This window comes from Acinonyx jubatus, chromosome X, assembly GCF_027475565.1.
Source record: "Acinonyx jubatus isolate Ajub_Pintada_27869175 chromosome X, VMU_Ajub_asm_v1.0, whole genome shotgun sequence".
NCBI classification, from domain to species: domain Eukaryota; kingdom Metazoa; phylum Chordata; class Mammalia; order Carnivora; family Felidae; genus Acinonyx; species Acinonyx jubatus.
The window spans coordinates 119,292,321-119,306,686 of record NC_069389.1 but is presented as its reverse complement, the minus strand read 5'-3'; the positions used below and the strand labels follow the sequence as shown (position 1 = coordinate 119,306,686).

Sequence of the window (14,366 nt, the reverse complement as noted above, 5' to 3'; positions counted from 1 at the left end):
ACGCTGTGAAGTGGCATTCATTGCCTGTAGAGGGAAGTGTGTGTTTGTGTGTGTGTGTGTGTGCGCGCGCGCGTGCCCGTGCGTGTGTAAAGCAACCTAGATGTAGCTGGTCAGGCTCCTGTCCTCCATAGGGGGATCATAGCAGGAAGTCCAATGTCTATTCTATGGTTATGAACCTGGGATTGATCTGTGGCACCCCCACTACTACAGTGTGAGCCCAAGCAAATCACTTTACCTCTCTGAACCTCAATTTCCTCATCTGAAAGACAGGTCTAATATAAAAATCTACCCGAAGGAGTGATAATATTTTCCAGGTTAACTCCTGAGGGTGAGGATCACACGAGGTAATTCATGTGAGCGCAATCTGTAAACCATAAAGCATTCTACTACTAATAGTGGTTGAAGAGGCGTCTCTTCCCAAGTAGGCTTTGCTAAGTAAGAAAGGATGTGGGGGGTACTGCTGGCCTGTATCTTGAAGCCTACTGATGGGAGATGGGCAGAGACTGAAAAGTCCGTAACAGGATGTGGCCTGGTTGGGGTCTTGGGTGCCGTGCGTGCATTTTGACCAAAGATGTATGGCGGCCCCTGGGACCAATGGAGAGGCTTTGTGAACCTACGCGAACTGACAGGGTTTGAGAATTGAGGACTATGTCAGTGCTGGGAATGCATAAATCTGGGAGCTTCTTCCCAGCTGTGTGGGAGTCGACGTCAGCCTGCCGCCTCAGGTAATACAGGTCCAAGATCTGCCACCCACGATTCTGTCATCCATAAAGCTTTGGTAACCGGAAGTGTTTCTGTAAGCTTGACCTAAACGCTTCTGGTGGTAAAACCAAAAATGGACGGCATGAAGCTATTTAGAGAATCCTGAATTTTCTTTATTTTTTTTCTTTATGTGCCTTATTATTAACACTTGGGGTTAATAGTCACTTTTTTTTTAATTCTTTATTTGCCTCATTATTAACACTTGGTGTTAATAGTCACATGTTTCCCTGAAGTGATGTCCATGTGTTTGCTAGACCCTGCAAGGGTGTCACTGATATGTGGCCCTTGGCTCTGTCACCTTTCTGAATTCTGAAATTCATCTGGCCCAAGGTTTTGGATGAGGCATGGTGCACATGTGATACTAACACCAGTAAGAGGCAACATTTGTTGGATTTATAGAGGCCTAGAGTTCCTGGATGTTTGTCCTTCCTCCAGCCTTCGGCCGCCAGGGACGCCCTTCCCAGGACTGAGGCCCTCCCTGGGTCAACCTGGATGGGTGGATACCTTACCTCCTGCCATACCGCACCATGATGGGAAATCTCATTTGATACCCAGCACAGTTTTCCGTGGTGGAAATGGGATGAACGCAGAGCTCAACATAGGAAAGCCCCTTGGCAAAAGCATGTACGTACACTAGTCGTTTATGTTACACACGGTCTGCCCGCAGTCTTGCTTCAGGTGAGTCTCACGGTGCAGCCACCCGGAGCCTGGGCCCACTCACATGACTCGGGTAGTGTGATCTGGGGTCTGATTTTGAGAGAAAGGTGATGATGAAAGCAGCTTGGCAGCCTCAGACGCCCAAGTGCTGCTTCTACAGCTCTTTGCCAGCATCGATAGGGAAGCATGGCTGGAGGAGAGGGGCAGAGAGGACGCCACACAGCCTGTGCTGGTTACTCTTGCACAGGCCTCTGCCTGGGGAGCCTGTCAGTTCTCTCTGGACAGGATGAAAAGATGCCAGAGAGCAGCTTGTTGAGGCTGGTCTACAGTGGTCTTGTTTTCGTTCATCGTCTCCATTTTTTTCTCGAAGGATTTTGGATATTTTCCCCTCACCCGGGGGTGTCTTGACTAGTGATCTCATGGCTTGCAGCTGACACAGGTGAACATTAAGGAGGCAAGGAGGTTAGGTGAGGCCAGGCAGCCTGGAGGCTGAGGCAGGCAGCACGGGGCCTGGTGCGCTGTGAGTGCTTCCTGCAGGGGAGTGCCTTGCGGTCACACATTTGTTCATTGTCTTCCTCTTCACCAAAGCAGTAAGTGAGAGAGCGGGTCTGGAGTCCTGTGTTTGTCAGTCTTTGTCACTGACAAACTGTGTGACCTTAGCTCACCTCCATTTCCTCCTCATGTAAAATGAGGGTACTAGAACCCACACCCTGGTTGGGATATAAACTTCAGGTAGTGCCATATAGTTCTCACTCACTGCATACTCGGCGACTAATGATATTATCATTAGAATTCATTTGGGCCCCGAATTCCCAAGTGAATGTTTTCCCTGAGCAAAATTTGGGTTTTCTACTAGCCCAAGATCTAGAAGCTCTCTCTTACCTGCCCATCCAGCTTCTGTGCCTCAGTGACCCTCCATGTACCCTGGTTGCCTGGGAGGACATACAGTGATCACCCTCATAGTACAAGGCTCATTCAGCAGCCCAGACAAGGCCCTGGCCTGGGTCAGTCTGTGGCAGTGTGGCATCGTGGCTAAGAGGTCAGGGTTTAAGTTCCAACCCTTTTGGCTGTGAGACCTTGAGCCAGTGATGCCCCTTCTCCAAACCTCTGTCCGACCATCTGTGTACTGGAGTTAATACAGAGCGCACAGTCCCTGGGGCCGCAGTGAGGACTTAATGAGTTGAAAAGGCTGGAATGGATTTGGTGCACAAAGATGTTACAGGAAAGAGAAGCAAGACAGTGGTGCTGTCATCTTTCGCTTGACTTGACCCCCTGCCAGCTGACAATGGCATGAGAAGTGCTGATGCCACCCCACCGCCATCCCACCGTCGCATCCCTCTGGGAACTTACTCTTTAAGCAGCTTGTTGATGTAGAAGACCAGTTACACAGGAAATGGAAAACCAGGATCCCCCTGACCTTAGTACCATGAAAGGCATACTTGGGAAACGCCACATGTGCTCCCTGGAGCCTATCTGGCATCCGGACAGGCATCACTTGAGTGAAGACTGAAGCCCCCCCACCCCATGCCACAGGCTGTGGCTTTGTAACTGGAAATGTTTCGCTGGCCCTGCTGGCATCTCTGTGAAGTTCACGAGCCACGGTGTGAGGCTCAGGTGAGCCGGTGATCACTGCAGCTGTGCCCCCGTGGGGCTGGAGCCGGAGGAGGCGGGGATCTGGGACTCCATGGGCTACACACAACCCCTGTTCACTGAGTGCCTACTGGAGGCCAGGGAGGGGTACCAGCTGGTCTCTGTGGGGTTCTTACTTCCAGGAGACCCAGGGAAGGTTAGCAGTAGGCGACGTCCACGCTGCAGACCTGGGATTGAAAACAGCTCTGTCTGATGGCAGAGCCCATGCTCTTTCAACTATCCCATCTTATGGCCACTCAACACACTGTCACTCAAGGGGGAGGACTGGGACTTATGAGGCTTTGCTCCTGCCCAGGATTCAAAGGCTGCCCTTGGATTCCAAGACTCAATGGAGAGACATCCCAACTTTGAGGACTTTTGAAAACTTTAAATGTGAACGGCACATGCCGTTTAACAAGAACCCCCTTTGGTATGCCTTCCACCCCTCAGTGTTTTTATTGGTCCCTTACAGGCCCTTAGAGAAGTTTCTCATATTGACAGGCTTTGCAATGATGTTACAGACATATCACATCACACCAGTTCCACAAGTGATAACAGCCACTGCTTCCCAAATGGCACGTTTCTTCAAGTAAAAAGCAGATGGCTGCATGTAGCATAGAGGGACATCATGTCTTGGTAAAGACAGAATTGAAATTCTTGGCAAAGCAGGACATCCCTTTTAGTACTTGGCCTTGTGTCATAGCAAACGAAGGCCAGTTTTCCTCATCAAACCAGCAAGATAGCTCTTACTACCTTTTTCAGTGTCAGCTACTAACTTCATGAGGGCATCTGTCTAACAAGGCGTATGGTAATTGGGTGCAACTCCGAAGATTCCTTGTATGCTTCTGTTTTTATCCCTTGATGGTGGCATATTTCAAGCCGTCTTTAGCTGTTCCTTCTATCGATGCATCTATTCACGCCTGAGGTGTGTTTCATAAGGGCACCAGCAGAAGGGCCCCTGGAAGAATAGCACCAAACCTTACAGTGTTTCCCACTCTGACTCGTCCTCCGGCTTTTGCTTCAGAAGTGCAGGGGGTGATGGGAGCTGCCTTGGCAACCTGGCTGTGGGCTCCCCTTTGCAAGAAGCATCTGCTTGTCAGAGCCTGAGTGTGCAAGCTGGCAACGCCCGGTGACATCTGGGCTTTGCCTGCAGACCCAGCGACCAGAAGTGCCTCTCCTGGCTCAGAAAGCATTCTACCAAGAGTCCTTTTTTTTTTTATTCCAAGAGAGCTGTCATTGTTTCTGTTCCCTGAGGTTCTTTGTCAAACTGGATCTGAGGGAATAAGCAGAAATCCTCCCTAAATCCAAGAGGAACGGGGAAAAGGGAGGAAGGGGAGTGACCAAATGTAAACTCATCCCGATGAATGCAACGCAAACGGAAAAAGAACCGGTCATACCTCAACTCAGTGACAAAGCAATGCTTACAAAGGTCTGATTCGGCATTTCTGTTTTACTTATTTTGTTTTAAGCTCATGCTCTACGAAAAATGCATACTTGTGAGGAAATGAATCACCTAGGAAGCTTTGCTAGCAAACACTGGCGCTCGGGAGACACCTGGTGGAAGATTTTAGAAATGCTCTGCTTCCTGGCTCTGACAACAGGAGGTTTGCTTGTTCCAAGCCCGGCCTGTCCACCCAACCCCCGCTGAGCTGGCGGGATCAGTGAATAACAAGATGGAAAAGTCTGGGCTTTAAAAGAAACAGGAGAGGGAAGGGGGAGAGGAGGGGAGCAAAGATGAGGGAAGGGAAAGCTTGCTTGCAAGATGTCCAGAGGCACATGGAACTGTGACTAACCCCTTCCATATGAGAGAATCCACTCACCTTATGGTCCTTGGCACAGAGCGTGACCCAGGGTAGGAGCTCAGCAACTGTCAGGGCTGCCGTGATGCCTAGCCCTTCTACCCCGCATGCTCCAAGGGGCTTCTACTTCAACAGAATCAGATGCCGGTTGTGATCCAATTCACTTTCACCGCCTTGAGCCCCCAGCCAGGAGCCAGGATGTTGCCACTGCATCACAGACCTCAGGGCAGCCCAGGCCATTGGAGAGCAGACCCCCAGAACTGCCTCACACGAAAGCAACTTCCAGGAACGGGGTCCTCGGTGCCCAGCATATTTGGTGGCAGTCAAAGCCCACATCAGGCTCCTCAGAACCATTTCACCTGCCCACGGAGACCAGGGCCCTGCCCGCCACTCTGTGTGGGGTTGAGACAGCCCCTCTTCCCGGTGGGCTGAGTACAGCCTGGGCCGCTCTGCTTTCTCATCCAGGTAATTCTGATCATGGCTCTCATCCCAGTCATCCTGTGAAACCCAATGAGCAGTGCTAGTCCCGGGGACACAGCAGCAAGTAGAAGGGGTGGGGCCTGTCCTCAAAGAGGGCCCACCTGACGGTCCTGGCTCCAGAATGAAAGCTAAGCCTTGAACTCTCCCCTGAATCCTCACCCTTGGGCTGTGGTGAGGTATCATGTAGTATTTACCAACTTACCGATGTGTGCTGCCCTCAGCCCTGAGTTAGGGTCAACGGTGGGAATGCAGTAGAAGTCCAAGGGCAAGGGACTTGTGTTCTCTTGCTGGACTATGGAAAGTGCACTGAGTCTTAGAATCCTCCTCACACTGGATCAGCATGGCCTAGCTGCATTAGTGCCTGAGGCAGCACCCGCCCCCCCCCCCTCACCAACCTTCCTGTGGCCCTAAAGTGGCATGGAAAAGCAGCTGAATATACCTGTTCCCTAAGAAGGGCACGGAAATTGTGTGTGTGTGTGTGTGTGTGTGTGTGTGTGTGAGAGAGAGAGAGAGAGAGAGAGAGAGAGAGAGAAGCACCCTCCAACGAATGTCACAGGGGAAAGTGGTGTGGACTGCATACCAGGTTAGGCTGATGCCTCATTGAAAGCTGGCATGAAGGCGTGCTATCTCAGGGCTGGGTGGGATTGCACATCACAGTGCAGTGGAGGCTGGCATGGACCAATGACAAGGATCAAATGTGCTTGCTCACTGTCTCTCCAAATGTCATGAAACTCTGCCTCACAGGATTTAGGTGGTAGCCTAGGCATAAGAAGGAGAAAATCCTGAATTGCCTGATAATGATATTTGGTAATAAGTAAGAAAATCCCAAAGTAACTGGAAAAATGTGGAATTGACTAGATTAATATTTCTGATATGGACTTAAGGCTCAAGAAAGACAGGGTTCCTCTGTGGTAGCCACAGGTCTATATAGCCCTTATTATGTAGCTTCCTACTTCTGTAGTGTACCTGTCCTTGTATAATCCCCTCCCTTGGTCCTTGTATGGGCAGAATTCACTACTTATAAACAATAGAATATAGCAAAGCTGAAAGGATTTTGCAGATATAATTAAGACCCCTAATCAGTTGCTGTGAGTTAATCAGAAGGGAGATTATCCTGGGTGGATCTGACCTAATCAGATGAGCCTCTCAAAAGAGGGCCAGGCCTCTCCTGAAATTAGAGCAATTCCCTGCCGGCCTCAAAGAAGTAGACAACCATGTTGTGAGAGCACCTATGAGAGGGTCATCTGGCAAGGAACTGTGAGTAGTCTCTAGGATCTGAGAGTGGCCCAGGGCTGATGGCCAGCTAGCAAACAGGACCTCAGTCCTACATCCACAAGGAACTTAATTCTGGCAACAGCCAGAGTCAGAAGGGAAGGGAAGCCAGAGCCTCAGATGAGAACACAACCCCAGCCAGCATGTTGACTGCAGCCCTGTGAAACTCTGAGCAAAAGGCCCAGCTAAGCTGCACCTGGACTTCTAACCTATAGAAACTACAAGGTAATAGATGGGTGCTGTTTACAGCCACTAAGCTTGTGGTACAGATAATGCTACCGGGAATTGTACGTGTCTTTTGGTGGCCATGAGTACACTCACACGTTTTGAGTATATGCACCGGCATGGCATTGCTGCTTCCTAGGGCAGGCACGCGTTCAGCTTTAGCCTTAGGAAATACTTCCACCAGGTTTTCCAAAGCAGTTGTAGCAATTAGCACTGCTGCAAGCAAGTAGGAGAGTTTGAAGTGCTCCATGTTCTTGGTAGCACTTGGTATCGTCCTTTCCTGTACTTCTGTTCTCTATTTTTTAATGTTTATTGATTTTTGAGACAGAGAGAGAGAGAGAAAGCACAAGCAGGGGAGGGGTAGACAAAGAGGGGGACACAGAATCCGAAGCAGGCTCCAGGCTCTGAGCTGTCAGCACAGAGCTCGACATGGGGCTCGAACTCACAGACGGCAAGATCATGACCTGAGCCGAAGTCGGAAGCTTAACTGACTGAGCCACCCAGGTGCCCCTGTTCTATATATTTTAAGTTCCTCTCAACTTGGTTCTTTTACTGAATTTTTAATTTTGCAATTGTAGTTTTAATTTCAAGTGATCCTTCACGTTTTATAGTACTGTTTTTATGCCAATCTGTTTTTGTTCTATATATTCAATATCAAGTCTCTCGGAGGATATTAATAAAAGGTATTTTTTTAAGTTTTTTAAATGTTTTTTTGTTCTTGAGAGAGAGTGAGCGAGCGAGCAGGGGAGGGGCAGAGAGAGAGTGAGACACAGAATCTGAAATAAGCTCCAGGCACTGAGCTGTCAGCACAGAGCCCAGAGCAGGGCTCGAACTCATGAACTGTGAGATCATGACCTGAGCCAAAGTCAGACGCTTAACCGACAGAGCCACCCAGGCGCCCCTAAGTTTTTGTGTTTTTGGGCTTTTTTTTTTAGGTAATTTATACACCCAGCATGGGGCTCAAACTTATGATCCTGAGATCAAGAGTCTCATGCTCCACCAACTAAGCAAGCCGTGTGCCCCAATAAAAGGTCTTTTTGTTTTTCCTTTTTAACTTGTTCTTCCCTGTCCCTTAGTCATCTCTTTCCTATAGGGCCAGCTTTGCTATTTCTTTTTCATGATACTTCTCTGTCATCTTGTACACCATCCTCAAATATTTAGCTTTTCTTTGTTGTCTGGTTATGCTTAAGAATGAGGTTGACTCGCAGCTCTGTGGCCCCAGGACTTATTCAGTGGCATTTAGTGTGTTCACAGTGTTGTACAATCAGCGCCTTTGTCTAGTTCCAGAACATTTTCAGCACTCTCAAAGGAGACCCTGTACATGTTCAGCACTTGCTCTCCATCCCCTCCTCTAACACCTGGCAACCATCAATTGGTGTTCTCTCTGTAGATGTACCTATTCAAATACTTTCTCTAAATGGAATTATACCATATGTGACCTTTTGTGTCTGGCTTCTTTCCATTGGCATGATGCTTTCAAGAGTCCTCCATACTGCAGCACGCATCAGGACTCCCTTTCTTCTTTATGGATGCATAATTGCCCATCGTGTGGCTAGACCACAATCCCTTTATCTGGTGACGGACATTTCAGCCAGTTTGGCTATTGTGAATAGTGCTGTGATGAACACGCATGTACAAACACTGGAGCACCAGTGTTCAAATCTTCTGGGTATATATGTAAGAGTAGAACTGCCGAGTCACATGATACTTCTATTTTCAACTTCTTACAGAACTGCAAAACTATTTCCACAGCAGCTGACTCATTTTACATTGCCACCAACGATGTCCAGGTTTTCCGATTTTTCTCCACATCTTCACCAACGCTTGTGATTTTAAAAGTTTTTGATAATGGTCATCTTAGTGGGTGTGAAGTGCTACTTCTTTGCGGTTTCGATTTACGTTTCTGTAATAACTAATGAATTTGAGCATCCTTTTCCATTCTTTATTGCCGTCAGGCTATATTGTTTTTGTTCCTTCATGATTATTTTAAAGGGAGGAAGAGGTGTGGTGAACAGAGGGATGTGTCACCTAAACCCCCTTTCAGTGATGGCCTTCTTGCCCCAGTTGCTGAGAGGGCACCTCCTTTGGGGCTGTCCACCCCTTCAGGGCCTGCCTCAGCTGCACAGGGCCACCTTGCCCAAGTTCGGACCCCTCCCAGGGTATATCTGCATTCAATGACTTATCAAGGTGATGTAGAAATATCTGGCCATATTGGCCTAACCCCCATGGGGTTAGCTGGGGCCTGAATCACAGCTCAGCTGCTGCCTCTTTCCACTCTTGCTCCCTTCTCATCCTTTCCACAGGTATGTCTCCCAAAGGCACTCACTGCGCACTTCACTCTGTTTTAGAGTTGGCTTTTGGATGAACACAACCCATAAAAGACGATAAACGTATGTGTCTGGTTCATTAACTTAAACTGCAGGTGGAACCAATCATGTTTTCTTTAACATTCCAGAAACTTAGGGCACCCAGGTGGCTTAGTTGGTTAAGCGTCTGACTCTTGATTTCAGCTCAGGTCATGATTTCATGGGTTCATGGGTTCGAGCCCTACATCGGGCTCTGTGCTGATGGCATGGAGCCTGCTTGGGATTTTCTCTCTTCCACTTTCTCTCAGGCCCTCCCTCACTCGTGCTCTCTCTCTCAGAAATAAATAAATAAACTTAAAAAAATTAAAAAAAATATTCCAGAAATGTAATACTTGCTTATGTATATACTGTATGTAGAAAGATTGGGGCTGTTTTCTTTGGATGCCTCTATTAAATCTCATGCAGGCACTGAGCTACAAAGTGGCGCCTGTCTTGAGACATTGGAGGCCTGTTTTTATGATGTTCTCAGCTGAATATTTTAGTCTTTAGTGAAACCAGGCTACTCCCCTAAATACTTCTCAGTGAGTGAAGCTACTGTGTGAGTGTCCTTGATATTTAGGAGGGCATTTCATATTCTGGTCTGCTGGGGTGTGTAAGTACTTTGGAAAAATATCTGCTTTGTGTTCCTTAAATTGGACTTTGTGGCCAAAAATTCAGTCTTCGGCTTTGCTCTCACTTCTCGTCCATCATCATCTCACTCTACTTCTGCATTTCATCCTTCACACTGCTCCATTTGCCCTGCAAGTTCAATCTCAGCCGTGTCTGTGACCTCTTGGGCTTTGTTGGAACATTGAAGGGACCCCCTTCTCCATTGGTCTTTTCTTTGCTTATGTCCATAGCTAGATTGAGGACAGAGAGGCCATCTTTCTGCAGAGACTTGGGTAGCCATCACATACCCTGGCTGCAGTCCCTTCTGGAATTCAGAGTCCTTGATCAGGCTCATGTGGTTGTTGGCCGAATCCATTTCTTTGTGGTTCTAGGGCCAAGTTTTCAGCTTCTTACTAGCTGTTGGCTGGAGGCCACCCTTAGGTCCTAAAGCCATCCAGAGTTCCCTGCCACGTGGCCCTCTCCAGGGACACTTACAATATGGCTTTTCCACGACCAGTGGGAGAATGCCTCTAAGTGTGTGCTAACAAGATGGACTCATAGATACATCCTAATGTAGTCACACATGTGAAATGCTATCTCACCTTCACCATATTCTACTGGTTAGAAGCACAGGTTCTACCCACGCCCAAAGGGAGGGGATTATACAAGGGCACGACCTAGTGGGGGTCACCTTAGGGTGTGTCCACCGCAGCTGTCAATGAATACTAATGAGGCTTTGCCTGACCACCCTATCAACAATAACATACAAATCCACCTGGCCTTATATTTGTCCAGACCGTGTGTGCCCACTGGCGTTCTTTGTTTATTTGGTTATTTAAGGTCTGCAAGCCCCACCAGGGCAGGCACTTTGAACTCCCGAGCCGCCAACAGTGCTTGGTATACGTATCTGCGATACTTAGTAAGTATCTGTCGAACAAATGCATAAACGGGGGGACCTTTCAGATGGAGGAAGGCAGCTTCTCAAAGAGCTGCATTGAAGGAGAATGTCATTGGGCTGGTCTGCAAGGAAGTGTGACTTTTATGGAGTGATGACGGAAGGGAAGGGCTTCCAGGTGGAAGGCATAACAGGAGCAAAGGCAAAGAGGCAGAAAACTGCTGGTTAAGGACAGGGGTTGCATCGCAAAACTTTGGACACACCTGGAAAGATTCCAGCATAGCTCCCCAACAAGGGAGTAACCCGCGGCTTGGCTGGTCTGTCAAGCGGGCGGGGCAGCTGGGCGGTGCTGGCGCTGCGCTCGAACCACGGCCCCGCCCCCTATAGCCGGGATCACGCGCAGGGGCCTCGCGCAGCACTAAGCCCCGCCCCCGAGGGGCGGGGCGGGATACGAGGTGCGCAGGCGCACTAGCATCCGGGCCGGCTCCAGGGCCTGTGGGGTCGGCCGCGGCCACTTCGCGCAGATCGTTCAGGTGACGCTGGGCTAGCGGCGGGCCCATCCGCCGCAGCCTGTCACCATCGGCCCGGAGTGGCCGCGCCGGGACAGAAATGCCGCGGGCCGGCCAGTGTCTGCTTTGGCTTGGCCTGGTCCTGGCCTCCGTCTGCGCCTCCCTTGAGTCTGCGGCGCCCAGCAACTCGACCACAGGTGCAGCCTTGGCTCTCGCTCAGATTTCGGGTTCCGTATCTCCTTTCCTGCCTACATCGGTCCTTAACTTCCTGTCTCCGTCCCATCTGCTATTCTTTCTAACATCCAAACTTACTTTCCTCCCTCTCTCTGTCCCTCCCTCCATCCATCCTTTCCTCCCTCCATCCATCCTTCCCTCCCTCCCTAAATTCTTCTTTCCTTTCGTCTATCCTTCCCTCCCTCCCTCCCTTCCTCCCTTTCTCTCCCGACTTCGTCCAGGCTTGAGGCCATGCCCAGAGCCTAATCTTGCCACCCAGGACTGGGGCTGCTTCTGTGCACCCACTCCCACCCTCCCTGAGACACAACCCTCATCGCCCCCTCCCTGTCTTGGTTGGCTGGGTTGTCCAGGGTGCAGGGGCCAGCCTAGGACCATTCAGTACCCTAGCACCCCCCCATGGGTGGGGGTTCACTGTCAGTGCAGGTGATCTCACTGAAGCTTCTCTCTCCCATGCAGGTCCTCTGAATGTCCTTCTAATCATCGTGGATGACCTGCGCCCCTCCCTGGGCTGTTATGGGGACAAGGCCATAAGGTCCCCAAACATTGACCAACTGGCATCCCGCAGCCTCCTCTTCCAGAATGCCTTTGCCCAGGTATGTCTAGGGACCTCTAGGTGTGGATGTGTACCTTGTGCACTGAGGGTTGGGGGATGGGGTCCTCTCAGCTACGCTTAGGTGACACTGATGGTGCCAGGCATGTGTTTTTTAGAGCGAAGCATAGTCTGGAAAATGGCAAAAGAGAAAACCTGGTTGTGCACTGGCAAAGAAGTTTGTGCCTTCAAGCTTGGCAGAGGGTGACCATCCCCTAACATGCTCAGGATGGTCCTGCCCAGCTTGCTTGCCCAAAGAGGATTGTCTGGTGCTGAGAAGGAAGGGGCATTGCAGAATGCCGCTCTCCGGTCTGCTGACCAAACTTGGGCAAGCACCATGCAGCTTGCCTTGGTGGCATTCCTCCCTGAGCCCCCTCATGGGCTGCCCTCAAGACCCTTTCCTGCTCTGTGTACCTGTAAGACTCCATCACACAAAAGGACACAATAATCTGCTGGTTTGAGGGATTGAGTCCTCCCCTGCCTCTTCCTGGGAAGACATTCCTGGCATCTGGGTGAGGCCCAGATCCCACTGGTTGGCTTTGAGATCTGCATGACTCAGCTGCCAAGCTGTTTACTGAGGACTCTTGAGGTTGCCTGGTTACCTTTTAGCATCCAGACTGTTTTCCTCTGAGGACATTTTCCTCTGCTTCTGCTTCCTTACAGCAAGCAGTGTGTGCTCCGAGCCGTGTATCCTTCCTCACTGGGAGGAGACCAGACACCACCCGCCTGTATGACTTCAATTCTTACTGGAGGATACATGCTGGAAACTTCTCTACCATCCCCCAGTACTTCAAGGAGAATGGCTACGTGACCATGTCGGTTGGAAAAGTCTTTCACCCTGGTACTGCCTGCCGTCCAAAGTCTGGGTTCTCTTGTGTTCTGTGCCTGAGGGCCAGAATCCCCTGCTGGGGCTGGGGCTATCTTTGCAGAGGGCTGTATGGGTTGGGTGGACCCCTCATTAGTCACCACTGTCTTTGTACAAACTCCTACTTCTCACCTTAGCTTCCTGTCCTCACCACACATGAAAAAGGGTAGTGGGACTTTCTTCTTTCAGAAATGAGTCATGATGCTGTTTGGTTCCTTCGACTTCTCATGCAGAAGGAAGGGCACTGGCTGGGGAGGTGCCAGTGCTGAGTGTGAGTCCGGCTCTGTGCCTGACCCTCTGAACCCCAGGATCCCTGTCAGTAAAGTGAGACCAGGGCATCTATACTGATTTGTCCAGTGAAGAGGCTGCACTTTGGTGGGGCTGCTGCTCCCCGCCTGTAAGGTCAGAAGGGAGAATGTAAGCTGGTGCCCTTAGCCTAAAGAGTGCCAGGGGCCACCAGCGCTAACTTTCAAGACTGCCTGATAAACTGGCCCTCTTGAATGCCAAAAGGGGAATGCTGAAGCACAAACTTTAAAACGGTTTTTAAACGTACTGAAGCTAACACATGATTATTTGATGGAAAGTTGGGGGGGGGGTGGGGGGGAAGGAAAGCAGGAAGTAAAGGATATGAATTACTTGTAATTGCACCACACTGAGGAGGACTATATTTTGAGGTTCCCTTGTTGCAGACATATTTTTCTGATTTGAGATTTTTCCTGTACAGACAGCTTTATGTTGTGAATGTTTTAAACATAAACTCTTCCCCACATAGCTGCCCTTCGTGCAAAGTCACTGTTAACGACAGCGTGGTAGTCTCACGTGCAGATATGCTGTGCTTTCATCCAGGTTGATTTCAGATTTTCTGTGTCACACGGAACCCTGGGTTGAACATCTCTGCAGGCAGGGTGAACTGATGGGCAGCAGCACCAGGGATCCGGGCTCCCGCGTTCCAGTCTCAGCTCTGCCACTTCTGAGCTGTGCAGTTAACCTTGGGCAAATTGTTCTTCCCCCTTGAGCCTCAGATTCCTTCCCTGGCAAATGAGTTGTAGCTGCCTTGATCACCTCCCAGGGTAGCGACCCAATCCAGGTAGTTCAGGAGCATGAAAGGGTGTTGAAAGCCCCCTTTATACGACAGTGGTGCTTATTGCTAGGGACTACGACTAATGTTTTCAGGAGCTTTCCCTTTGCTCACTGGTTACACGGGCAGGCTCAAGAGCCTTCTGGAGCCCAGCTGGCCGGTGCAGGTTGAGGATAACGTGTGGCTTGGCTGAGTCAGGCCTGGTTTTAGAAAGCAAGTGTGTCAGGAATGACGTTGTGTAGCCGAAGGCCCACCATCAGGGACTTCCTGCGCTTGGTGCTTACCTCATACTACCCCTTGCCTGAGCACAGCTGGAGGGGAGAGACGAGCCTGGGGAACAGAGGGACTAGAGCAGAGGGGAGGTTGTGCTTCAGGAAGGGAGGCTAAAAAAGGCCCGAGTGGCGTTGTTTGGCTTCAT

The 14,366-nt window shown here is 50.0% G+C and overlaps 1 protein-coding gene across 9 annotated transcripts in view; it reads left to right on the top strand.

Moving 5' to 3' along the window:
* Positions 1 to 14,366, top strand: part of IDS (iduronate 2-sulfatase) — a 79,802-nt gene that overhangs the window by 6,841 nt on the left and 58,595 nt on the right. For 7 of the 9 annotated variants that reach the window (XM_053201789.1, XM_053201792.1, XM_053201791.1 and 4 more), the window contains exons 3-4: positions 11,873 to 12,009; positions 12,669 to 12,846. In XM_053201789.1, coding sequence (XP_053057764.1) covers positions 11,873 to 12,009; positions 12,669 to 12,846 — 315 coding nt within the window. Of the gene's footprint in view, positions 1 to 11,122; positions 11,410 to 11,872; positions 12,010 to 12,668; positions 12,847 to 14,366 lie in introns of those variants that run through there. The other 2 variants (XM_027054852.2, XM_027054853.2) reach the window with 2 other exon arrangements.